General features: G+C 42.2%; 1 protein-coding gene across 4 annotated transcripts; it reads right to left on the bottom strand.

The window, feature by feature from the left end:
* Positions 1 to 23: 23 nt before the first annotated feature.
* On the bottom strand, positions 24 to 27,838 carry wnk2 (WNK lysine deficient protein kinase 2). Of its 4 annotated transcripts, XM_047805926.1 has the most exons (31): positions 26,306 to 27,838; positions 20,028 to 20,200; positions 19,258 to 19,478; positions 18,942 to 19,099; positions 18,418 to 18,506; positions 17,847 to 18,066; positions 16,073 to 16,343; positions 14,311 to 14,924; positions 12,219 to 12,266; positions 11,990 to 12,028; positions 11,460 to 11,603; positions 11,216 to 11,381; positions 10,953 to 11,071; positions 10,719 to 10,815; positions 10,557 to 10,642; positions 10,394 to 10,434; positions 10,138 to 10,300; positions 9,932 to 10,048; positions 9,660 to 9,830; positions 9,484 to 9,544; positions 8,729 to 8,920; positions 7,865 to 8,520; positions 7,540 to 7,597; positions 7,317 to 7,384; positions 6,699 to 7,243; positions 6,324 to 6,553; positions 5,803 to 6,009; positions 5,588 to 5,686; positions 4,367 to 4,411; positions 3,954 to 4,222; positions 24 to 2,017 (listed from the first exon to the last, which is right to left on the bottom strand). In XM_047805926.1, the coding sequence occupies exons 1-31, from the start codon at positions 26,912 to 26,914 to the stop codon at positions 1,709 to 1,711; spliced, it is 6,285 nt and encodes a 2,094-aa protein (XP_047661882.1). In that variant the 5' UTR covers positions 26,915 to 27,838; the 3' UTR covers positions 24 to 1,708. The 4 variants fall into 4 exon arrangements, with proteins under 4 accessions (XP_047661882.1, XP_047661871.1, XP_047661874.1 ...); XM_047805915.1 differs by having other exon boundaries at positions 10,953 to 11,381; XM_047805918.1 differs by lacking the exon at positions 11,990 to 12,028 and having other exon boundaries at positions 10,953 to 11,381.

Raw genomic sequence — 27,838 nt, 5'->3', positions numbered from 1 at the left:
TCCAGTGTATTCAGTTTCTGTCATTTCAGTATTTGCAGTATTTATTTAATGGATCTCATTAACATACACTTCTTGGTCTTCAGTCTAAATTACAGAAAAGAATTACAGGTAAACATTTATAAAGATCGAATATCTTTACTCTTGTGTACAGTGTTCAGACTTAGCCATAGTCTGTAAACACAGGAAGAACAGGACATGATGAGCACAGTAGAGTTTTAGTGCAAGCAAAGTACAAGCGAAGAATCTCACGGCAGTAACGCGTTAAGTTGGTGGACATTTTTTGCATAGCTAAGATACAACAGCGGAAAATATGAAAAAGCTGGTTAAAATTATTGCCTATTAACTATACACTGTACAATTATACATGTGTTTACTTCTTTCACATTATTGTATTATGGAACTTTTTATTAATAAATGTATTATTATACATTTACAAGTAAACAGTTTTTGAGTGATTGTGTAGAGTAAGGCATGTTTTACACAAAGCTGATGATAGATAATATGACCATTATTTCTATTCGGATAGAAAACAAAAAGCATGTCAAGACTGAACACACACACACACACACACACACACACACACACACACACACACACACACAAGGTCCATACTTTGCATTAACACAGTGTCCTATTAGATGTAGTGTGCAGAGATAATCTGTCTCCTATGTCAGTGTAGATACATATTAATAGATACAGTACATCACCTTTCACACTCTTGCACACTTCTCTATTTTGTTCCTTTAGCTTTGAAGCTTTTAACTCCGTGTGCTAGACATTTAAACTCATCACCTCATTCAGTGAGAGGTACAGAACATAGCACCAGACCCCAAACCGAGATGACTAGCAAACGTCTCAGTGTGTGTGTGTGTGTGTGTGTGTGTGTGTGTGTGTGTGTGTGTGTGTGTGTGTGTGTGTGTGTGTTAGCTGTGTGTGTATTTGTGTGTATTTTCCTGTGAGAAGTCTGCTATCTGGTACGTTCTCTTGTCTAACATCAACGTGATTTAAAACGTTCTTTGATCCATCACAGATTCTTGCTTATGAAATGAAAATGAGACAAATGTTTGGGTTAATTATTTGTTAATAATTTTGCATGTACTGAGCACAGTGTACATATTCCTGAATTGTTTTACATGGAAAATAACCTTTTTTTTTTTTACACTTTTGTAACATACTCTCGATACGCCTTCGGTTTTCTTAATTAATTTGCCGTTTCCAGTGGCTTCAAAACTGCTGTTGGAGGCACTTGTGTAAACTCCACCTTCAATTATCAGTCAGTCCAAAGCTTTCTCTGTGTCAAGTGACAAGTCATTTCTAATTAACATATGAACTAGACCAGAATCCTTGGTATTGTATGCACTTAGCATTACTGAAGGACTCGATGTGTCTCGATGCTCTCGATGTGTCACAGTGAGGCAGCGAATGCGCTAAATTTAATGAACAAAGATAAATTTCAATGTGCTTATACAGTGTCTGTGTATTGTTGAGGATGATATGAGCAATATATGTAAAAAATACATTATAGATAAATCCTGGACATATTCTTACTCTGCTATTTGGCTAATGTTCATACACATATCATTAGCGTCGATATTTACAAAGTACGGGCCAGAAAGATATACGTAAGGTGGTGCATGCTTTAAGAGATACTGCTAAAGTCATACAAGATACCATACTGTAATGACTCTTTAAAGAATATTCACTGATTCTACAGCATGGGGGACGTAAGCCTAGGAGTCCTGTTTCGAGATAGCGAAGGCTCTAGTGGAGATGAGCGTCTGGTCCAGGATGAAGCCACAGTGGAGAACATAAATCCTCCCTGATCAGGACCCGTACTCTGTGCAGGCCAGTGAGTAACGTACACCGAGGTACCTAGAAATTCAGCAAAATGGTTGTCGTGGACAGACAACCCATCCTGTAGGGACAGCAAGGGCTCTGTCATCTCAGAGGTGTGAGAATTAATCCTGGGCCATGATAGAGAAAGCAATGATGTAACTGCTGCTGAGCCTGGAAGTACCTAGGGGAAAAAAAACAAAAAACATGAGTGCTTTTTTTGTGGTTTTGTCTGTGGAGATTGTTGAAGGAAGAAGTGAGGTAGGTTTCCAGGACGGGACAGGAGACAGGAGTCGGAACCGCATTTTCAGACTTTTAGCCGAATATTGAATATTAACTATTTAAATTAACTATTTATTTAAACTAAACTTTACTGTTAACACTATAATCGACACAAATAAAACAATGAGAAGACTCTCCAAACCTGGATGAGAATGAGAAAACTTCTTTATTGCAGCCAATCAGCCAACAATTCCATTGGGCTCAAGAAAAACTTTCTAAGTCAAAAGCAACCAAATGAAAAAAACCCACGCGAGCATCCCCCTGCAACCCAAAGAGTTTGAACACAAAAAAGCAAGCAAGCAAGAGCCCCCTCCCCAGGAAATCTCCTCAATATATACCCTGGCACCTTTAGGTTCCTTCTATACATTCAGGTAATTCCTCCTTTCAAAATTCCCCTTACTTTGCAGAATACACAATAAGACTTCCCCTCATTTCCCAGAAAAACAAGTAAGTCTGCCCTTTTAATTGATCAGAAAGACAAAGTCTGCCCTGTTGTTTTTCCCGACTTACTTCTGCATTGTTATTAAAAGATATGGTTCGCTGTTAAAAATGTGCTCCAGAGATCTTCTTGTCTCTTCTTATTCTTGAGTTATTTGCCACTCGATCTTCCGTAACACAGAAGTCTTGTGTATCGATCCTCTTTTACAGCTACAATGAGTAAATTCGCTATTCTATACTGTATATGATTTCTACTGATTATACAATTGATCGATTATATGTTATTTTTTATGAGTTATGATAAAAGTTCTTGATTGTATTGGTTATGTTGTATTGCTGTTTTTGCTAAGCCCTTGCTGCTATAATGTTGCTTTGTATTTAAGTGGAGTTCTATGTTGACTCCTTAAGCTTATTAAACCTATGAGCTGAACATTATGTTATGATCTCAGTCTGTCCATGTCCAGACTGGGCTTGCACGCATATGCATATTTTAAGCCTTGGTTTCTCTAGTTCCACTAAAGGTCAGGTTCCCCTTAAGCCCTCAATCTCAGAGTCAGCAGATCCGTCTAGCTGATTCAGCTGTCTCGCCCTACTCCTTACATGAGGCCTGTTTCAGCTGAACTTTCGACCTTCACTTCCTCACACATTGTTGATCAGAGAGCTCAGACTGACGAGGCCTGACAGCACCGAGTCTGGTTATTTTTACTAAGTTTATGATAACAATAAACTTCTTTTCTTGTTTACGCTTTAACTCAGGTGTGGCCATTTATATGTTAGTCATATATTACCTTAAAACTTATACATCTGGGGCCTACAACCTCGCCTACTTATGACACCAATTGTAATATTTTGCAAGGCTTAATACTTTATTTTGGTTATAGTATTGTAAGGAATAATACTTTAATTATTTTTACTAAGATTTATCACAACACAGTAGTGTACTGCCCTATATTCTTTGTTACAACATTGTTGTGAAAACCATCCTGTTCATTCATTCACATAAAACAATCCATTGATTAACATTTGTATGACATTTGGTTTGAGAAAGGCTGCATGTGATAGTGTCAGCGACCGTGAATATTGATGTACTGTCACACAGACAATAACCCACAACAACGGGTCAGTCGATCCGGGTGGAACGTCACTGCAGAGGCAATGGTGAGTGTGTAACGCAATAGTTTTTGCAGATCGTTACCGTACGAATTGTGCGCACTGTGAACAGGAAGTTTTTAGATTAGCACTAATGATTTAGCATTTTGTGGACATTGTTAGCTAATAGCATACAGCTCTTAAAATAGTATCAGTTGTTAATAATTCTGTGATGTATTTAACATTGTATTGCTGCTACATTCACATGTTGGTATTATTATAAACCTTGTTTTGAGCAGGTCTGTTCTTACCCCTTCTGCACTCCTGGTTCTAGCTCTGGTGGCTCTCTGTGCTCTCAGGTGGAAAGAGCGGGTGAACAAACAAGGCTGTTTGGGACTCCATGTGCCCAACAGCTTCTGTAGCTCCTCAGGACACAGGTCATTGTTGTTGTTGCTGTTGTTGCTTTGTGCTTGTGCTAGCCCCATTGCTGGGTGGCGTGGTGAGGGAGTTGAACCTGGGGGCACCTGGGGATGATTACACGCCCCAGGCGGACCTGCAGGCCCTAGAAAATCATAGACGCCTAAATTAATTTACAGACCAATTTCCCGGTGGAGCAAAATCAGTCGCACCACTTAGCAGGTTGTTAGCAGGATCTTTCAGTAAAGTTTAAATAAAACAGTAAACAATTTTCATCAGAAATTCAGGCAAAAATAGGGATAGTTACTGTTTCCACGTTCTTTACCCAGGCAGAGACGTTTCAGTGTCGACCCTGCAGGGGAAAGATCACTGTCAGTGTTCAGGTTTGATCAGTTTTAAGCTCTAATAAATCTCATTAGACACGTGTGCAAAAATGAACAGGTTAAATGTAAAGACAACAATCATTGATTAAGAGCAGCAAGCATGCTACATGCCATGTGGGAAGAGAGGAAATTTCAAAACCAATTAAAGGCAGGGTCTCCGATTTTTGAGAAATGCTTCAGAAAACTGAGTCGGGCCGAATAATAAGCAAAAATCAAAACAAAAATCAAAACAAACGTGTAGCCAATGAGCAGAAAGGGGCGGGGCTTGTCAATATGCGGCGGAGAGAGTGTTCAGTGAGCATGTGTGACGTTAGCAGAAAGAGGTTTTAACATCGACATGGAGGATAAATACAAAGAAAGAAAGAGAAGAAAGACTTACGATAAGGCAAGAAGTAGGACGTGTTAATATAGGATCAGCTTTCCAGCGCTGGAGAGAACTGAAGGAGCAGGAAGTTGGCCACATATTCACAGGTTGGAGTTTCCCGAGTCAATAACTCCTGAGCTAAACGCTGTTACTACACAAATAACACCTCTTTTCTATCGTAGTAATGTAGAGAGGCAGCTACAACCGCGTTTTGTGTAGTAACAGCGTTTAGCTCACGAGTTATTGACTCGGGAAACTCCGACCTGTGGATATGTGGCCGACTTTACTTAAGACGCCGAGGCGCTTTTTTCCTTCTCGATAGGTGAGTAACGTTGGTTTTGCTTTGTTACACAGAACTAATATATGCCTTTGTCCTTTACATGATTATGCTTGTGTGTCATTTTTGCTTGTTTGTTTATCTACAATTGTATTGTTCTTCCCTTCAGCTATGATAAAGACACATTTCTTTCCATTATTTGCCTGGGTTACGTGTGTGTGTGTGGGCGGAGCTATCGATACAGGGGTGGGACCCATTTGGGTTAGGGATTTGTTTGTTTTGGTGATTTTATATGTCAACATTGGCTTTCAAAAATCAGAGACCCCACCTTTAATGGGTCATGTTCTTCAATTAATCCATATAATATTTTTAACAAAGACAAAATAAAAAGGAAAGAAATAAACAGATTGTACTGCTGTATGGAAAGGGAAATAATGCAGGTACAACAGAAAGTGGAACAGAGGATTGCTGAGTGACTTGGTTTGGTGAGAGAGAGATACAAACAGATGGAGAGAGAAACAGGCCCACTCAGGAATCTAGCACGAGGTTTACTGCTGGATTTGTAAGTGACCCTCTCGGTCGCTGGGTGATAAGGAGACCAGCCTGGACATAGGAAGAAAGGAAGGAAAAAAGGAGACCTGTGTGAGAAAAAGTATTTCTGCAGAGACACACCAAAACATCATTAAATTATATGCTGTTTGTTTTTTAAGGATGCTCACCCGGTCCTGGCTGTCTGTGCACTCCTGCTCCCTCTCCCTGCAGTCCAGAACAGACATTGTCAGATGACACTGAAGCCTTGAGGGAGCAGGGTTGCTGGGTCTGGACTGGTTCAGAACTGGGTAAAGTGTCGGTCCCTGAACGAGACCGGATAGCAAACCCCTCCGAGGCCCTGGCCGGAGAGCCGTTCACACTCACAGCAGGCTCAGCTGATATAGGAACAAGTTAAACAGCAAAATCAAAAGCTCGTTAATTACCATTGTTAGCATTTTGTATATAAATGAAAGGGAAATATTTGGGAAGCCCTGAAATAATATGTAGGTACATATTTGTGGTTTGTTGTTCATGATTTGTTTACATTTCAGTGTGTTTTAGTAGATGCCAGTAAATAAGCCATTATTATTTTTGTTCATCCTCAAGAACTACTGATCAGTTGAATCAGACTTGAGCTGATCTCAAAAAAACAAACATGGTTAGAACTTCGCCTCAGCAAAAAGATACAGTAAAAGCAAGGGAGAATCACCGGGTTTGCTGCTGTCACTCGTTTTGGTGACACTTCTGATCTGCTGGACCAGAGGGCTGAGCAGTTTGCTTGCTCTGAGTTTATGCTTGCTGGCTCTGCGTCTGCGTCCAGCAGGGGGCACTGTTGATGTGGGAATGAGGCCAGGAGGCGGTGCTTTACCAAGCCTTCGATACAACAGCTCAATTTCCCCACGCTGGTGAGCCTGCAGCTCTGAAATCTCCTTCATGTGTCTAAAAAAAGAGTTCAGATCGAACAGTACACAATGTAATAATATACTGTATGCACAGATGCTAAACTGTTACTAAAAACCACTAAAAACTAATGTAATATTAGCACTTTTTCAGTCACACATTGAATCACAGACATGATACTCACTTTTCCCGCAGTCTGTGCAGTTCACTTTTAACGTCTAAGTCCTCCATCTCAGAGTCATTATCACTGCTCATGTATGAGCCATAGGTTCCACCATGTCTACTGGGGGAGTCAGAGCTCTGCACACTGCTGCTGCGGCCCGAGCGCCTCAAGAAGGCCACTGCCCTCCTCATGAGGTCGCTTCCTCTCCTCTCTGAACGAGATGGTGTAGGAGGCACCATTTTGGCTGGGCTGCTCTCTGCCCCTGAGTCAGAAGACATGAATAAAGTGTGGACATCTGCTGAGACAGATGTACGTGCCTGCGGAAGGGAGCTGGGCTCGCTGAGGGAGGACAGAGGGTCCAGGCAGAAATCAGGAGGAGCTGAATTCCTGCTGCTGTGCTTCTTGCCTATGGAGACATTGTCCCCTGTACTGAAGGTCGCATTTGGCTCAGCGTAAACGCTGCGCTCCCCATAACAGGCACCAGGGTGTGCTGGAGAAGCCGTGCTGCTCCAACTCCGCTGCTTCCTCCGGGTCCCAGAAAGGAAGTCAGGAGCACCAGCTGTCATCTGAATGACAGTTTCTGAGATTATATTAAAGCATATGAAGATAGCTCTCAAATTTATTGCTTTAAACCAATACCTTATAGCGACTCCTGGAGCTTGAGCAGGACGTGGAGTGAGGCATTATCGGTTTCTTTGACACTGTAACTAAAGACAATTCTGGTCACAAAATGATTGGGTCTTATAATTTAATATACGTCAACGAACACATTTTCAAATTCAAATTCGGTATGATGGAGAACTCCCTGTTCCATACTGTCAACTGTATGTAGTATAGAATAGGTTAAAATGATTTGTCATACCAGCAACAGCAGAGTCACTGCGCGTGCTAAGACTGTCTACTCGCTCTGGAATCTGTGGCTGTAAGCAAGAAATTAAAAAATTATTTCAGTTGAACATCAGGAAGAGGAAAGCTTTAAGAATCCTTTCCTTTTGTATTTGTCCATTTTTTGTCCTTTTATACAGGATCCCTTATGTAGGCATTATGTATGCTTCATTATGGTTTAAATGAAAATAAATTAGATAACATGCTTGTGACTATGATGGAAGAAACAAGAATTTATAAACAATTCAAATTTCAGCTAAATAAAAAAAAATTATTCAATTTATTTATCTATATAAACTAACCAGTTGCTCCCCAGTTCTGATGCGTCCGTCTCCGATGATTTGGGGCGTGTTGTTACCCGATCCCCCTCCTGCGCTCTCTGGTCCAGGTGGAGACTGCACATACTCAGTGCCTGATCCTGGAGTCTCTGCTGCACAGCCGGATGGGTACATGGGCACATATTCCTGATACAGTAGATTTCTCAACTTCTCATCCAGTGTCTTGATGGTGCTGTCTACAAACCCCACCCGAGCCCGACCTTCCCCGTCGGATTCGTTCGGAGCATGATGGTGCTGTGAGGTGGCAGGGCTCTGGGGCATTGATGGGGGCTTGGCACCACCCACAGATGCAAATGGCTGCTGCAAAACAATGCTATGAGTGTCTTGCATGAGGGGAGGGGTCGCTGGTGAGGAGCGCTGAGGACTCGTAGCCATATCCAGTGCTAATGGCATAACTAGCGGGCAGCAGGGCAGGTCTTCAGCTCTGGTTGCAGCACAAGCCAGATCTACAACCTGCTGGGCAGCATGGATTGGTGTAATTGAGCCACTGCAAGACTGTGCCGGCAGGTTGGCAGAGAGTGGAACCAAGGATAAAGGGTCCACGGTATTTAGAGACAGTGGACTGAATCCATGAGCATCACTGCCACCAGATGGAGGAGCAGTGGCATAACCTGTTGAATCTTAAAAATAATAAAGAGTAATAATACACTGTAATAGTATAATAATGGTTTTTACATGTTAACTTTAGAACAGTACTTATTTAACTGTCAAAACCTCAGAGGAAATTAATCAGCAACATTCTATCCATCAGAATCCATTATTTAAAAGTGCTGTAGTTTTCACACGTTTCAGGGTCAGTTGGAGTTAAAAAGACAACATAGACATTACCTGTAGACGCCGGTGCAGTGCAGTGCTCCACTGGCTGTGCTGTGCTGCTGTCAGCAGCCTGACTTGGACCAGTGCCATCGCTCAGTCCGCTTGTATGTGGTGTAGCCGTCGCGCCCTCTGAGGACACGTCCTGGCTAACGCTCGGCTCATCCACAGGGCAGATTATGAACCATCTCTTACCGGTATGAAGCACTGCAGGGTCAAACCAAAATTAGACCCTGATATTAAAATAACTGGCATCTAGAGCTACTAAGTGAAGACTTTGACCCTCAGCTTATAAAAAAAATAATAAATCAAAAATGTCTTCTCATATTTCATTCATTCATTCATTTTCTACCGCTTATCTGAACTTCTCGGGTCACGGGAAGCCTGTGCCTATCTCAGGCGTCATCGGGCTTTGAGGCAGGATACACCCTGGATGGAGTGCCAACCCATCACAGGACACACACTCTCATTCACTCACACAATCGCACACTACGGACAATTTTCCAGAGATGCCAATCAACCTACCATGCATGTCTTTGGACCGGGGGAGGAAACCGGAGTACCCGGAGGAAACCCCCGAGACACGGGGAGAACATGCAAACTCCACACACACAAGGCGGAGGCGGGAATCGAACCCCCAACCCTGGAGGTGTGAGGCGAACGTGCTACCGACTAAGCCACCGTGTCCCCGTTTCCTATTAGTTACAGGTGGGAAAATGATTATGCCCAGAAGCCCTGTTTTTATATACTGTAGTGTAAACAACATTTACCATTCTGCTGATAGACAGGCTGAGGGGTGGCATCCTTCAGTCCTTTCAAATTCTGCATAACCTCAGACAAAAAAATCGGATTATTAATTATTAACTTCCATATTTATCTTCTCAGTTTTAAACAATAGAGTTTTGCTTAAACAATTCAGACTTTCACCTTTCGCGTATCTCCTCACCTCATCCCCCGTTCCTCCAGGGCAGCTGCCTTGAAGTGTCGTATCCCTCAGTGCACTTGGTCTCTCCCCCTCTGCCTCCTCACTCAACATGTCCTCAGCCTTGTCCACGATGTCTTTTAGCTGATCAATAAAGATCTCTTTCTCCATGGGCAGAATGAAGCCATTGTCCACCTAGAAGATAACACACTTTGTACTTCTGGTACAGCAATAAAACAAATATCAAGTGATATCCATTGGCTACATGCACAACAAATTTAAACCAATCCCCTGACCATATAAGTTGCTATTTCCTCTGGTGCGTCACCATCCAAATCAAACTTGAATGTCACCATTTTGTGGTTATGGGTGTCTAGCTGGCATTCCACCATTTTATCACCTGTATCACAAACCTAGTGACAAAAGGGGATGAAACAGGGAGCATACAGTAAGCAGAGGGCATAAATATGCTACGAAAGACTGGTAAATATAATACGCTCACGTTGAGAATGCTGAGTTTGGGTTTGCTGGTCTTCTCTTGTCGTGAGCGGGTACGAGCAGACTTACGATGGTGTTTTCGGGGTTTCCCATCACCTTTCCCTCCAGTCATGGTTCCATCATAGCTATCACTCATCTCTTTACCCGAAGCTGCATCTGAATTTAAACTGAGAACACCCACAAGCTTCACCATCTGGACTTTCATCCAAATAACCACTGTAAGAAAAAACCTACAAACAGAGCGGTTTAAAGACAGCTACCTGTCACATGTATAGATGGGGAGCGGCAACGGTACTGGATCCTACGAGGTAAACACAAAAATGTCTTATCTCTACACTTTATTTATTCCATCTTAATGGTGCAGTTTGATGTCAGCGTGCTGACCGTATGCATCTCTTTCAATGGGACAGTAATTGATTTTACCTCATGGCTTGGGTCAGATGCAGTAATAAACACAGATGCTGTCTCCTGGATCTGCTGAGTATTGCTTGGTTGAGTGCAACTTTCACCTGCAGATAATAAAAAATAATACTTAATAAAACATATGGAGCATGTTTGTATACCATATAAAATGACAACACTGACCAAAAGTGGCCGCAGTAAATTCTTGCTCAGGTTCCTCTCTGTGTGGAAGAACCTTGATGTGTGATGTTTCTGCATGTGCATGTACCAGAGTTTCATCCTATTTAGAAAAAGAGTGGTACAACGTTATCTTCTGCTGCTGTGGCTATTCCTGTACTTGATTGTTGTATATGAATAGTCATACACTGATTTACATTCGTTTTGCGTTCTCTTAGAGACCTATAACATAGTGCGAACCTGTGCAGGTGGTGCAGAGATGCAGGGCTCTTGTGGAGGAAAGGCGGACGGTGGCTGCTGCAATGTATGAGAAATGGGCATAGATGACAGGGTGGGTTGGGGTTGAAGGAGAGAGGCCTCTGGTGGAAGAGCAGAAGGATACACCTGCTGTAGTGGTGGTATAAGGGAAGGAGAAAGAGCTATACCCAGGATTGTTCCCAGAGGAGCAGACACTGGGGTTTGGGGTGTACCTGCTCCTGGTATGGAGGGCATGTTCTGTGTACCTGCAAGAGGTAGTGGGACATGGACCGGACTGGGAGAGTAGTAAGATGGAGGTACTGGAGGAGCACTATTAGGGTAGGGGGTGTTGTATGGCATGGAAGAAATTGTAACTGCCTCACTTCTGGCAGGAGTGCCCATTGTTGACATAACGGAGTAAGGTGAAGAGAACTGAGGAAGCAAAAGCAATGTGATTTACATAAACTATTATCCAAAGATTCACCTAATGGTTAAGAACAAGTTACATACTTGAGCCGAAATCTGAAGAGGCTGAAGTAAGGGTTGCTGTGGCTGAGACTGCGGTGCGGTGCTGAGCATAGGATGATGCAGATTCTGAGGATGGGTCTGTCCATCAGATGTTGACTCCATAACTGGCTGTAGATTTGCTAATGTCTACAAAAGACAGACTGAGATGAGTTCTGTGAAATTAGGTTCATGGTGATCAGCTTGTGACTCTTAATAATGACCGACCACAACTACTCGTTTTAAAGGAACTCTTCTTCCATAAGTGCCAACATGGACAGCAATGGAAAAAAACAGAATTCTACTACCGTTCATTGATTATCAATGTTAGCATTTTGGAAATAAGCACTCATTTAACATGCAAGTATCTATCTCCAACAACTTAATCAAGGTCATGGTAGTTGATGCCAATGTAAGTCCCATCAGGATAGCTAAGTATTTTGGGGATTGAAGATGTACAGTAGGTGACAATTTATGCGATGATCCATTTGCCAATGACTGAAAGCTTAACAACAAGATGATCTACATAGATCTACCTGGGACAGGAAAGCTGCAGGATGGAGATAGAGGTGAAACTAAGAGAAATAAAAACACAAAAAAGAACAAGCTAAATTAAAATAAGAAGCCACTACACCATGAAAAGAAAGATAATGTTACTTGTCATGGACACCACAACACAGAAATAACATACGTTTAGTCAGAATGATCTGTGCAGTTGTAAGGTGGAAACAGATTATTAAATTCATCCCAGCAATGTAATCTCACCTCCTGTCCTTGTGGTGCAGGGGTTGCCGGGGCTGATATAGTCTGATGCTGAAGCAGTTTAGCAGAAGGATAAACACAATTTAATAAAATATTATCAGCAATTATACATTTTAGACATTGCATTTTTTTTAATTATAGGTTTAAGTAACACTACATTAGTAAGTTGTGTGATTAGCATTGTTTATGTTTACGTCATATGGGGCAGTGGTGGCTCAACTGGTTAAGGCTCTGGGTTGTTGATCGGCGCATGGGGCTTCAAGGCCCAGCACAGCCAAGCTGCCACTGCTGGGCCCTTGAGCAAGGCCCTCAACCCTCCCTGCTCCAGGGGCGCTGTATCATAGCTGCCCCTGCACTCTGACCCCAACCTCCGGAGTTGGGGTATGTGAAGAAAAAAGAATTCCACTGTGCTGTAATGTATATGTGGCGATAATAAAGGCTTCTATGCCCCCCGTTCTCTCTTATAAAAGTAATTAATAGCTGCAGCTCTAGCTAGATGAAAGCTAAAAGGACAACAGGGTTAAACTCTAGTACTTGGAGCAGTGAGTTGAGATGGTACTCAAGGGAAGTTTCTGAGAAGAATGGTTAGGAGGGTAATTTGCAGTGCCACCAATTTCAGGCTTCTGCACTATGTTTGACAATTTCGTATTTTTTTTTTATCGCGTCTTGATAAACAAGAAAAATTCTCCTGAGACGTCATGCACTTTAGAGTCGTAAAAATAATGTTGTGAAGGTAATTTACCCTTTTACACCCAATTAATAAGAATAATACGCTTTGGGGATCAGTAAACTTTTTAGAGGTGAAAATGCAGAGCCACAGCAAGTCTGAAACATTCTGGAACATTAAAATGGGCGGGGCCTTGAGCTTGGCCAAGAAAAGGAGTGCTAAATGTGGAGGTATTAAAGGTAAAAAAAACCCTGCACAGGAGTGTGTCCATTTCCTGACATACCATAAAATCATGTCCATCTATGTTTCCAAGCACATACAATGGTGTGTCAGGTGTCTTGTGTTGTGTACTGGGTGATGGTCCTACGCTTTGAATGTCATTAACTAGTGGATTACATTTGGTTTCATCTCTATGGATACTGCTTGCCTGCCTTGCAGTTCTTTCCATCAGAACGAGGGAGCTGGTATGGTGACTGATTATGCGATGTAGACTTAGATTAAGTTTAGAAAGAATCCTTGCTGGAAAGAACTGCGCAGCCATAGGAAATAGGGGCAGGCCTAAAGAGGGTGGGGCTAAGTTGTAACCTCAGATCACTAGATGAGGACATGTTCTGAGTATAGGGAGGAAACTTGGATGATAGTGAGGGGCTCAATATGTCCATGGAAATGTCAGATTTTAGAAGTGGGACCTGTCAAGAACAAGAGTGGTTTGTATGCTCAGAAGATGAAGAACTGATTTACATTGCAAATTGTACTGTCTGACGAGGGCTCCAAAGATTCCTGGGAGGGCAGAGATCTACTGTAAGAAGATGTAGTCATGTAACTTGGGGAGGCTGTGATCTGATGGATAGATGTGATTGAGGTAGGTTGCCCTGAGTGAACCAAACACAATGTTGTAAACCAGAAATAAGAGGTTGGTTTTGGTGGATTGGTGAGTGACAGGAAGAGGGAGTTTGATCAAGGGATCTTCTGTTCCTCCCTGCAGTGACCAACAAAGCAAGACCAGCTTGGCAATAATGTGGACAACATGGAGCAAGGGAGTGTCTATGTGCAGAGTTATTGGCATGTATATGTGCGTTAGGACTGACTGAATGATTCTGGGGGTTGCATCCAGAAGGAAATGGTTTAACTTCAGTTGATGAAACTTTTTCACGTATTCAGGTATTCTTGTGAGACTCAGATACTTTAAATGCACTAGTAGAAAGTGATTGTTTTACTGGCTCTCTGTATGATTCTTCTGGTTTTGGGCAGCTGCAGACTGGCTCTGGTAGTGGCTTTGAATGAGTGTGCCAATGAGTTCTCCTCTGCGTTATGTTGAAAACAGAGGTTCTGCCACATCTAGTGTCAATCAAGCTCTTTAGATTCTAATGGAAATCCTGGAATTGACATGTCTGAGCAGTCAGTAAAAGATAAGACATACATACTTACTGGATGTGGCTGCTGGTAAAGGCTCTGCTTGATCTGTACAGAGGGCTGCAGGAAGGCCCCTTGATGTATTGAAGTAGTGGGTTGCTGAAAAGTTCCTTGATATAGTTGTGCTACGGTTTGTGATTGAGTCTCCTGATGGCACTGTGCTGAAGGTTGCTGATGGGACACATGTTGATGCTGCACTGTGGGGGTTTGCTGCATAACTTGTGGCTGGATCCCCTGGAGTAACTGGCAAGCAGGTTGCTTTTGCTGTTCTCCATGGTGGAGATGTATAGTAGGTTGCTGTTGGACTTCTTGATGTAACTGGGCAATGGGCTGTTGCAGTTGGGGAGTGGGATCCTGTGGATCCACTAGTTGTATGATCTCTTGCTTATACTGTGCCATAGGTAATTGTTGTGTTGAATGCAGGTGAGCAGCGATCTGGTTTTGGACCTCCTGATGAAGCTGAGTTGTTAGTTGTGGTTGAGTCATATGAAGTAACTCAGAAAGGAGCTGTGATGGTGGACTGAGGACCTTCTGGGAAGTGGTGAAGGGCTCTGATGAGGACTGGTAAATTATGCTTTGCTGGTTGCTCAAAGCATCTGAGACTGCTGCAGGGCATGCAATGCTGTCTGCTGCAGATATTAATGGAAAAATAAATGATAAACAAAGTATTACAAAATAACACTTAGGTGCAGTTTTAATCTGAAAATATAAGCATACAGTATATCTATATCAGTATAGTTATTGCATGCCTGGACAAATCGACTGTGGGTGAACGGTCGTTTAAAGGTTCAGTAATGACTCTACTGCCGACTATTTGACTACGTAAAACTTGAGGATAACATTTTGAGACCTGTTTAAAAATTCTTTCCCAACGTAAGTGAATAAGAAACTTCATTAATTCATTGTAGCACTTAGTAATACACCTTGGTGAAAAAATCCAGAATTAGTTTTAAAGGTGGGGTCTCCGTTGTTTGAGAAATGCTTCAGAAAACTGCGTTGGGCTGACAAACTAAACAAAAAACAAAACAAACGTGTAGCCAATGAGCAGAAACAGGCGGGGCTTGTCAATATGGGCGGAGAGAGTGTTCAGTGCGCATGTGTGACATTAGCAGAAAGCGGTTTTAACATTGACATGGAGGATAAAAACAAAGAAAGAAAGCAAAGAAAGACTTACGATAAGGCAAGAAGTAGGACGTGTTAATATAGGATCAGCTTTCCAGCGCTGGAGAGAACTGAAGGAGCAGGAAGTTGGCCACATATTCACATTTTGGAGTTTCCCGAGTCAATAACTCCTGAGCTAAATGCTGTAACTACAATCTGTGAATACGTGGCCGACTTTACTTAAGATGCCGAGCCATTTTTTCCTTCTCAATAGGTGAGTAACGTTGGTTTTGCTTTGTTACACAGAACTAATATATGCCTTTGTCCTTTACATGATTATGCTTGTGTGTCATTTTTGCCTGTTTGTTTATCTACAATCGTATTGTTCTTCCCTTCAGCTATGATAAAGACACATTTCTGTCCGTTAGTTGCCTGGGTTACGTATCTATGTGTGGGCGGAACTATCGATACAGGGGTGGGACCCATTTGGGTTAGGGGCGTGTTTGTTTTGGTCAACATTGGCTTTCAAACAACGGAGACGTAATATATGCTGATCGGTTTTCTTAAAGTAATAAGTTTTGTGATAAAATGCTTGTGTCAACATTAAAGATTTGCCTGATTGTCAAGTCAGTAGAGATCAGGAGAAAGACTATTGCTATTCATAGCAGTTGCTCACATGTAGTTGAACTGGTGGGACCGCTAGAGAGGTTGACTGACTCACTGTCGTGATCCCCAGGCTCTGTTCGAGCATCGGGCATGGTACTCTGTGTCAACTTAAGAGAGGGATCCTGAGGCACATTCTGTTCATGGTCCTTAGTGACCTTTTCAGTCTCGTCCTTGCCCCTCGAGATGGTCCTCTCCCTACGCCACTTTATGAGTGCTACACGGTCCCGGATTGACTTGCCAACAATCTTCATGTCAGTCTCCAGGAAAAAACCTGAGTCAACCTGAAGGGGGAGGAAACAGCATTTTTAGGGTTTTACAGGGTTGTTTTATTAACCCTCTGGGGTCGACAGGCGCGCTGGAGCGTTTTTGGCACTTTTTTCCTCTTCAACGTGAAATCCACTTAAAATACTCCTTCACTCCTCCGTCATTCATAATCATAAACATACATGTAATACATCATTTGAAACTGTGAAGTGTCTACTTTTATTTGACTGCCTTCATAATAACAACAAAAAGCTGTGCTTTTGGAAAATAAAGAAAATAACCAGGGTGTGCATTCAGACATCTCTGTGTCCTTGACCATCTTCCTGAAACACGTTACAAATATGAACTGATAACTCCGCCAATACTTATCACATGAACATGATACATATGTCTAATGAAAGCCTGAAATGTCTACTTTTAAATGATGTAATTAAAATCGAAAGCAAATATTGTCTTTTTGTGTAATCTGTATGTAAGTAAAGAGAGGTACAGTTTTTCTGGCTTGACCTCATTAGCGCTAATGTGATCCCACCTACCGCGAGCGCGCCATTCATATGGAAATTACCTGACGCGGTCTATGCAAACAAGATCAACGCCCCCAAACAATGCTGTAAGAAGCACCAAGTTTTAACAGATTCCATTAAAGATTAAAAAAGATTCCATTAAAGATTTTAACAGAGCCATATTGTATTGTCATATACAATATTGTTACTTGTATACATATTGTTACTTTATTATTTATTTTAAGCATTTGTCTTGTAGTATAGTGTCTGTTTGCTCGGTCTCTTGTCTGGCACACATGCACTTTATGTGGATTTTAGGATTTTTTTTAGTACTTATCTCTTGTCTGGCACTGTTTGCACTAGTTAAATATTCTAAATAAACTACAAACACAAAATATACACATTTATTTTGTCTTCACATTCTTTTAACTCCTTCTTCTTGTAATCTCCACATTCTTGTAACTCCTCTCTCAGTCACACACTTACCTGAAAGGCTCATTATGCAGCTCATTATGCGGGCCTTTGTCTTCTCAGGTGTGAATAACATTAATATGCATGATAGTTGACGCCTACTCGCATATGACAAAAAGTGTCTTAGAAAATTTAAATCAATATATTGTTTTCTGTGAGCGAGTAAACAAGATGATTTTCACATAATTTTGAAGCAAAAACACTAGGATACAAGATCCAGTTCTCAAAAGTCCTGTGAACCAATGTTCTGTATGTGTTTTATGGCCTTATTGAAGTGATTTATAATGTTTCATTTTTCACTAACCACGCATAAACATTGTTTTCTCAAAAACACAATCATGCACATACATGCTGCTCACATATTATTGTAGTCCAGTTTGTGCTGATTACAGTGATATTAGACTTTAGCCATTTATATCTTCATAAGCAACTGAAACAAGCACAAATATCAGGGTATGTCAAAACTTCTCCAGGCCCAAAAATACCCTCAGACCCCAGAGGGTTAAAAAAAAAAAGAACCTTAAATTAAGGAAGAAATATGCTTACCATTTCTTGCGCAACTGCCTCTGGCACCTCTTTGTTGAGGTCAAAGGTGAACTCGATTGCACCGCTGTCCTTGTACTTCCCTTTCAACTTTTTCTGGTCCTCCACCCAAAGCCTGAGTGCGATCGACGTTTTCTTTCCATCGTCTTCCTCTGCGAGTTCTACCCTGACGCCAGTGTCCTCTGCAAAGAAGGCATGATTCAGCAGGTCCTTGATGGAGTATCTGGGGAAAGAGAAGAGTGATGCTATCGGATCTTTAACTTTTTCTTCAGAAATCCAATATACCTATAAGGTTTTATTTTAACAAGCAATAAGTGGCAACTTGATACTGATGTAGACCTGCATTTGTCTATCACACTTGACAATGTGACATGTTTAATCCAATTACACACATACAACTATGGCTACAAACACAATTACAGCATTAAATACAAAAATCCCCGATTTGGTTTTTGTGCTCTGATCAAATTAAAAAGTTTTTTTTTTTTTTTTACCAATTTGTCCATCAATCACAGGTTTATCATTAGGCTAGGCTAGGCTAGGCTAGGCTAAACATGTTCATGTGAACTCTCACCTCTCTTCCCAGTGATAGCGGATACATTCCCCTATGATCTCTTTAATCTCTGGGACGGTGACCTTACTGTAACTGGCTGGCTTGACACCCTGTGCAGGAAGCATTACAACAGGGAACTCATATTTACTTAATTCTTATTTATTTATTAATTCACTTATTATTTTATTTGAATTATTGTTGATCTATATCAATGTTTCTAATCTTTAGCACATATAATTTCTTAGACATAACGATAATACAGAATCGTGCAATGAGTCAGTTTATCTGCTCAGACAAACACCTGTACAGAAAACCTATCGGTGCTGCCATCTAAAAAAATCGGATGCTTTACGAACAGATATACTTAATAGATAGAAAAGTACAGTGAACGCTGTCTCTGGTGTCTTGACATTTCAAATCAGTGTCTTCTAAAAATGCTGCAAAACAGTGCAACCGAATACAAGCACTGAGTTGAAGGGAATGCAGAATTCAGGCAAGCCGACTGGTTATGAACCAGATTTGGATATTCAGCTAATGCAACTCACACTGGTGACTTTGCGGTAGATCTGAGCAGCGTTCTGGCACTCGGAGTACGGATACTCGGACGTGGCCATCTCCAGCATGCACATGCCAAAGGCATAGACGTCTACAGCCTCATCGTAGTGCTCTTCATACATCTCAGGAGCCATGAATTCTGGAGTACCTAAAAAAGGCACAAATAATCCTTTCATTTAATTTCTTAGGCTGAAAAAATACTTCCAGGGGAAAGATAATAGAGAAGAAAAATGCCTAGTGAAGAAATGTATACAATATTGGTATTATTGGTCTGTATTATGACATAAAGGCCTAGAAGATCATTACCAATGACACTTGTGGCAAAGGAGGCCCTCTTGAGTGTGGCCAGGCCCAGATCCCCAATCTTAACTGAGCCTGTGGGGCCTGTGATGAAGATGTTGTCGCACTTCAAGTCTCGGTGGATAATGGGAGGTGTGCGAGTGTGCAGAAAGTGAAGACCCTTGAGGATCTGCCGGCACCAGCTACGCAGCACCTTCGGCTTCATCACCTTGAAACGCTTCAAGTACCTGCAGCAGACAGCGATATCATATCTTGAATTCACCACGTAGAAGTGCTAGTCATGCTCCCGATCAGAAACCAGTGGTGTTTTTCTGGCCAAAAATTAAGTGAATGCTTTAGTGGGGAAAAAAATATCAGTGAATGGGGCTGTTCAAGACGGTTGGCCTTGTAACATTCCGTCCCAACCTTTTACCCATACCATTACATTTCAGTGAAATCAGACAGCTTTTAGATCTTTAAACAACTAAAATTCTCTTAGTATTAACATCCCTCAGACGTATCAGATGCTACATCGCAATACGATCAGAAATAAATTAACTAGTCAAAAATGAACAGAAATCTTTAAACAAGTGTCTGTACTTCTGTGTGATATAGGTTACTTTGCTGAAACACTATAGTTGGGTCTTGTTTTACATAATTAATGATTAACGATGTCACTTACTGTTCTCCTAACACAATATGTTCTCCACAACGCACACGATAAGTGTAATTAAACAATCTAGAGCATTTATATATCATTATATTACATATATATTGTTCAGCTCTCTGACACTCACGTTTTTAAAGTGCCTGAAGTCATTAGTTCAGTAACCAAGACAATGCACTTCTTTCCTTTGACAGGACACTCCCAAAAATCATAGAAACGGACAATGTTGGGGTGCTGGAGGCCCTTCAGCATCTCCGCCTCCTCCTTAAACCTCTGACGGTCCAATTTAGATAGCTTGCGGTCCTGAGACATGAACGGAAAGAGAGAAGGAGTGATTGATGTGGCACAATAACTGCAATAACCCTGTAAAAACCGCTATAAATTTGTGGGGGCTCTGTGAGGAGAAACTGCTGCATTATAAATGAATAAACAAATGCAAGCTTATTACAATGTTTTATAGCTGCAATTATACTGGAGAAAAAAAATGGTCATGAGTTATATGGTTAACCATGTCCTTTTAAACACGTGTACAAACTCGTCATGTTTATGCATAAATTCCACAAACCTGTCTTTGTCAAATTATACCATTAAGCTTTAAAATAGCTGTACAATAGTTTATTAAACATGGCTCTGAATTCCATATTTATCTGTGGATGATATCCTGTCTATGTCTATCTGGTGAGAAGGAGTGAGAGACTTCATTATCGATCAATATGTTGGTATGTGTCCTCTACTGCCGCAGGAGGAGATGACTCTGTGTTAAACATCTCCATCTGCACTCTCACTGGACCAGCATTAGTCTTATTAAATACACACATCTCTTACAATTTGATTTTTTTTCACCTAGAAAGGGGAAAGAAGGTCTAATAGAACCAGGCTAACATTCATTCATTCATTCATTCATTCATTCATTCATTCATTCATTCATTTTCTACCGCTTATCCGAACTTCTCTGGCCACGGGGAGCCTGTGCCTATCTCAGGCGTAATCGGGCATTGAGGCAGGATACACCCTGGACGGAGTGCCAACCCATCACAGGGCTCACACACACACACACACTCTCATTCACTCACACACTCACACACTCCGGACAATTTTCCAGAGATTCCAATCAACCTACCATGCATGTCTTTGGACCGGGGGAGGAAACCGGAGTACCCGGAGGAAACCCTCGAGGCATGGGGAGAACATGCAAACACACACAAGGCGGAGGCGGGAATCGAACCCCCAACCCTGGAGGTGTGAGGCGAACATGCTAACCACTAAGCCACAGTACCACCCCCACAAGGCTAGATCATTTATATAGTTTAATGTTCGACATACAATAGATAGCCAACAAACAAAGAACTTCGAAATCAAGGCTCCCATGGACATGTGCATGTGTAATGGTTCATAATTCTCTGGTTTAAATAATGGATGCTTTAATTCTCAACACCATATGCAATACCTCGCAATAAGTTCTCGGTTATATCACATGCAGTGTATTAATGCAGTACTATAACCCAGTAGTTACACGTAAGTCATAGTGCATTAAATGTACCTCGGTGATGTGCTACCTTTACTTACAGCTTCCTGGTGTAGGACACCGTGTGCCTCGAGCTGCACTGGTACATGATGCTCTGTCTACATCAGAGGTCTTATAACTGTGGTGTGTCTGCTCACCTAAAATGTCTCTGCATATTACTTCAAGTCTGATGTGCTGCTGCCCCCTTGCCACCCCTGTATCCCCACACTGTTCAGATAATAGACACGGTTCACTACAGGCAGTTAAATTCTCACCTCTCCACACCTCCAAATGACTAGAATAGGTGGATGGAATTTGAATTGGCGGTGATTAAACCCAAACCAGGATTGCAAATTGCACATTACACGGCTAAATACAGAATATCTAATCAGAGTGTGTTTACTGAAACCAAACCTGCAATAACTCAAATGAATCCCAATTAGATGAATACAATAACAACATTGTCAAAGGGTAGGAGCCTCTGTCACAGGGTAGGAGCCTCTGTCTCAGGGTAGGAGCCTCTGTCACAGGGTAGGAGCCTCTGTCTCAGGGTAGGAGCCTCTGTCACAGGGTAGGAGCCTCTGTCTCAGGGTAGGAGCCTCTGTCACAGGGTAGGAGCCTCTGTCACAGGGTAGGAGCCTCTGTTACAGGGTAGGAGCCTCTGTTACAGGGTAGGAGCCTCTGTCACAGGGTAGGAGCCTCTGTCTCAGGGTAGGAACCTCTGTTACAGGGTAGGAGCCTCTGTTAAAGGGTAGGAGCCTCTGTCACAGGGTAGGAGCCCCTGTCTCAGGGTAGGAACCTCTGTTACAGGGTAGGAGCCTCTGTTAAAGGGTAGGAGCCTCTGTCACAGGGTAGGAGCCTCTGTCACAGGGTAGGAGCCTCTGTCTCAGGGTAGGAGCCTCTGTTACAGCGTAGAAGCCTCTGTCATGGGATAGGAGCCTCTGTTACAGGGTAGGAACCTCTGTCACAGGGTAGGAGCCTCTGTTACAGGGTAGGAGCCTCTGCTTACAAATAATAAACTTCATCCACTAAAGTACATGATGTACATAAAATAACTCTCTCTGTCTCTCTTTCTCTCTCTCTCTCATTCTCACACTCTCTCTCTCTGACACTCTCTCTCACACACTCTCTCTCTCTCTCATTCTCACTTTCTCTCTCTCTCACACACACATTCTCTCTCTCTCTCTCTCTCTCTCTCTCTCTCTCTCTCTCTCTCTCTCACACACACACACACACACACACACACACACACACACACACACACACATTCTCTCTAACTCTCATTCCAGATCCGGGAGCTTCTGCTTGCAAATAATAAACTTCATCCACTAAAGTACATTATGTACATGAACTAACTCTCTCTGTCTCTGTCTCTCTCATTCTCAGTCTCTCTCTCTCTCACACACTCTCTCTCTCGCTATGTCTCTTCGTCTATATCTAGCAGCTCATCTCGCTATCTCCTCTCGCTCGCTCTGCTCTCGGTCCAACACACAAACACACACACACACACCACTCCTCCTATCCCCTCTATCCTCTCTCTCTCTCTCTCTCTCTCTCACACACACACACACTCTCTCTCTCTCTCTCTCTCTCTCTCTCTCTCTCACACACACACACACACACACATTCTCTCTAACTCTCATTCCAGATCCGGGAGCTTAAGTCAGCATATTTTCTCTGCAGTGAGCTTTATCCAGCATGTCTGCAAGTCCTGGGCTTTCAAGTTGGTCACGTGGTATGAAATCTTTTGAACCAAAGCAGACAATTAAATCAGATCTATCCGTACACACGCACACGCACACGCATACACAGAGACGTCAATTCTAATCCAATCACCAAAGACTCCAGACAAGTGGAATAAAGGAAATGTTAGTTATTCATGTTTAAAATATACACAATTCTCTTTAGCCTGTAGTGTGTCTCACACAAAACCACTGTGTAGGTCTGTGTACTACTGTTATAGTTAAGTAGACAATATAATACTGTAGTCTAATCACCACACACCACTATGTCACCATCACTGCAGTACACAAAATCATTCATTTCTGTTGTGTGATGGTTTGTGTGCTCTTTTGGTTTGTTTTTATTCCGAACACAATTAAATGAAAAACAGGTTAGTCGAAGGGTGTGTAGGACTGAAAAAGTTCTCATGAAACTCTTTCATTTAGTGATCAGAAATACAGAAAACTGAGGATATACAGTAGAAACTTCACCGAACGTGAGTAAAAAGAATCCATAAATTTTGCAAGACTCTCAGCTGGTGCTATTTAAACACAGAACACGTGGAGTTTTCTATAGCACTACAGTTTTGGCTCAGTTTGTTTCTCACAGCTCAAAAAAAACAAAAACCTGCTGCAAACAAAGCCACATGGTTGGCATGTGTAAGCAAACCTGAGTAAACTACATTCCCATCATGCACCTGATGTCAGCTAGATATATAAACTGGCTCTAGTTTCAAGATGGACAAATCTCAGAGCTAATCATTCTCTTTAGGCATAATACAAGAGATTAGTTTTAAAGCAACACACGGTGCATTGGGGTAATTCAGTGCTGCTCTAGAGAATCTAACTTGCTAAGTCATCCTACCTTCCAGGATCAGGACTGTGGCAGAGGGGGCATGGGTTAGGTAACGTATGATGATTCTCACCTGTGTTTATTACTGCCGTGACTCTGAGAGTTCAGTGGGATAGCTGGCAGAGCTAACACACACACACACACACACACACATACAGAGAGCATGATCTTCATTTGGAATGCAGCGGAAAGGTGTGAGCTTTATGTTAAAAGCTGTGCCGGCCCTTTTGGGTCTTCTGAAATTTCCCCTGCCACCCGAGTCTTCCTCCGCATCCATATACCTCGGGTTATACAGGGACAAACAGTCCAACTCATCTCGGCTAATAATACTGTAGTATAGATTGGTAATAAAATGAGTTTAGAAATTCACTGTGTGTGTAAAAGAGAGTCGAGGCGTTCAGCTGGATAAAGCTGTGTGTTATGAATTATTGGATTTAAACAGGACTCAGAGATGGACAGTAGCACGGCTGTGTTGCAGCACACTATTATTTACACACTGGATGCCTCCTCCCTTCTGTTTCTCTCTAACTGTCTGTGTGTGTGTGTGTGTGTGTCAACCCCTTCTCTTTTCTCTCCCTCCAGAGGAGTCTGTATCTGTGGAAACACTCAGTATTCCTCTCAGGAGGCTAATATACAGATCAATACCCCAGAACTTACAGCAAACACACACACAAACACGCTCTAGATGACGTTCGCTATAAATGCTAATTGCCCCGTATTGGGCATGTTACACGCTGGAAAATCTGACTAGCATCGCATTTCTAAATTTCATGGCTTTACATTTCTCACATTTCTTAACCCTTTCCTAAACCCCACCCCTAAACAGAGATTCACTGGCCAATCAGTGCAGTCTCATGTTTCAGTTATACAGTAGGCTCGTATACACGTAAATGCAAACATTAATAATAAATAAATGAAATTAACATTGTTAAAGGAGGTGAGATTTTCCAACATCTGCACCATAACTGGAATAAACAATGTATTTCTTTATCACAGGCTTTTATTTTAAAAAAAAAAAGCAAAATAATGGAACAGTTGTGTTTAGGTGTCGCTCTAGTCGTCGCTCCACTGTCAGTAACGTTCTGTGTGACTCTGTAGAGATTTTGTGTAAAAGACAGTACTGTAAATCCACTCGATGTCCAACACCCTGTGCTCTGGGTCCTACAGAATCATGCTAGCGCTGATAACAAGAAATTAAAGCTAACTGGGGTGGATGGCATTGGGGAAATCTAATTGGCCCTCATTAGCATACAGTCACATGGGGTTTTTTGTTGCTCTAGAACAAAATGGTGAATTTCCCTTGACCTCAGCCGAAGCAGCCGCCGCATGAGATAACGTGATCAGAGAAACACGCTGCCTGTCTCACGGCACGTCGACCGACTCGATTCCTCACCCTACAATTAAACAACAGCTCTACGTGGATGTTACGAGATGTAAGAAGATCTAAATATTCAGGGATTGATGGGAAGTCTTATATTTTAGAGTCTTAGCAAGATGATATGCATGCTGTGTGCTTCACTGAGTGTCCTGGGGTAAAAATAGCCCACAGCTATCAGTGATATCAGTATTTATAAGAACTATTCGACTCGGATTGGGTCTGAATTACCATCGTCACTAAAACGCTTAAACGCCATTGGACAGAACGTTTATCACATCGCTGCTGGATCAAAATGACATCTCCAGACTTCTTCATACGCTGCATCACGAACTTTGCTTTTCGTGCACAAAAAGGCTAGTTTTTGACTGCTGTACACACAGGTCTACATTTATTCTGTAAAATGACTGTAAAAGCTTTGGGACACGATAGAGACACCTATAATGCAGAGAGAATGTTTACACTACAGGACAAAATAAATAAATTGGGATATTAAACATGCTGATATATTATTTACTGCACAGAATAACGGCTCAGGACTTGGTGCCTAACTACAGGCCTGTGTACCAAATGGACCCTTCAGTACAAAATGTAGTATTTAATCTGATCTCTTTTCCAAAACAAGTTGACAGAAAAGCAAAAACGTTCAACTTGTTTTTCTTTTTTTGTTTCTTCAGTTTTAAAAATCTAATGTAAATGTAAATTGCATGCAAAAATATTTTTTCCTTGTGTTTGATCCATAATCGGTGCTTGTATTTACTTTACTGCTAAATTTACTGTATTTTTTTAAATAAATAAATAAATAGATAGATAGATAGATAGATAGATAGATAGATAGATAGATAGATAGATAGATAGATAGATAAATCAGGGTTTTTCCTTTCTGTCTTTTTTTTTGTCATCTGATGTTATAGACGACTTTTTGAGGTTAAAGTAGTTTTGATTGTGATCTCACCTGAAGTTCACACCACGCCACCTCCACCCATGTCTCTGTGTCCAGGCCCTTATACACGGTCTTAAACGAGCCTCTCCCGAGCTCCACGTCGAACTTGAGGAAGCGGCCACTGGGAGAAGTGCTGACTGCCGTCATCCCGGCTTCCTCTTCTTCATCCTCTTCCTCCTCCGTGTGCCCGTGCTCGTCCTTACCGGCAGTGCTCGCTGTAGCAGGTTCTTCCTTTTGCTCGGCCTCGCTTTTCTGTCCCTGTGCATCGGTGCGGCTTTCGGTCCTTACCGGATTCCCTGCGCTCGAGCTCTTTCGGTACCGATTTCTGCGCGCGTTCGCGACAGGACGGATGAACCCGGTGCTGATGCTGTCGCCGCATTCCGGCGTCTCCAAACCGTGATCCTCCGACTCCGAGAACCACAGGTTGGTGCGGATGAACCTGCGCCTGGACGAATTCCGGCAATCTGTCGGTTGCTGCTGGAGGCTCGCGCTCAGCTCGCTCGCCCCTCCTCGTGCTGCGGCAGGCTCCGTGTCACCGCGGCTGTCTTTTCGGTTGGTAGCTTTAGAGTCCGGCTTTAACACATGCGGCTCGGTGGAGTGGCTCGCTGCCGCCCCGTCCATTTCCGGTGTCCCGTTATAACAGTTATAAGCGCTGATCAGGTCCGAGCTCGTGCGCCGTCACCAAGCACCTGCAGTAACGACCACCGACACTGACGCAATCCGGCATTCTCGACCTTGTGCACGCACAAAATTCTATACACCCGTGCGTGATGTGTAAACTGTAAATACTTGTGTGTGTGTGTGTGTGTGTGTGTGTGTGTGTGTGTGTGTGTGTGTGTGTGTGTGTGTGTGAATATGAGTGTAAAATAGATGTCTATGACGTCATTGTGTTGATGTCTTAAGTCTAAAAGGATGTTTTAAGATACGCGCAGTTTTAAATCGTAGCATCATCATCATCATCATAATAATAATAATAATAATAATAATAATAATAATAATAATAATAATAATAATGTTATTGTTATAACATAATTTTCATTAGATTTGCCTTTACAAATATCCTAAACACAATGCTATAACACATGCCAGGCATTATAACGCTCATCATTAGATCAGTGCAGTAAAGAGTTTGCTGAAGGCGACTTGAGGGTCAGATACATACGGACGCGCGCGCTTCTTAATCCCGACTTTATTTCCTTTTATTAATGATCATCTGCGAGCAGAAGACTAATCACATTAAAGCTTGCTGTGTTACAGACCAGATGCGTTATGTGAAATCCTTATTTCTTCATTTTTCAGCGTCCAGGCTTTCGGAAGGTTTCCCATCTCTGCGTTTATGTCTGATCAGATTCTTCTCACTTTCCGGTTAATACCGTCTGTCTGTCTGTCTGTATGTCTGTCTGTCTGTCTGTCTCTATAACCGACATCTGCAGATCGCTCGCTGTGTAGCAGATACACACTGACCTGACATACTGTAATACGCACTTTAAAAATCTCACTGCTTCCTCTGCAGAAAGTCAGAAAGAGACCCGGTTCGGGGCGGGA

The sequence above is a fragment of the Tachysurus fulvidraco genome, chromosome 2 (genome assembly GCF_022655615.1).
Source record: "Tachysurus fulvidraco isolate hzauxx_2018 chromosome 2, HZAU_PFXX_2.0, whole genome shotgun sequence".
In the NCBI taxonomy this organism is placed as follows: domain Eukaryota; kingdom Metazoa; phylum Chordata; class Actinopteri; order Siluriformes; family Bagridae; genus Tachysurus; species Tachysurus fulvidraco.
The sequence above is the reverse complement of the archived record's forward strand: the minus strand, read 5'-3'. Positions and strand labels throughout refer to the sequence as shown.

Coding starts and splice junctions, on each gene's coding strand:
- wnk2 (XM_047805915.1), bottom strand. CDS start 26,914: ATGGACGGGGCGGCAGCGAGCCACTCCACCGAGCCGCATGTGTTAAAG. Junction 19,100..19,257: donor CTTTGCCACAAGTGTCATTG/GTAATGATCTTC, acceptor TGCCTTTTTTAG/GTACTCCAGAATTCATGGCT. Junction 12,267..14,310: donor TTTACCAGCAGCCACATCCA/GTAAGTATGTAT, acceptor AAACTGCTTCAG/CATCAGACTATATCAGCCCC.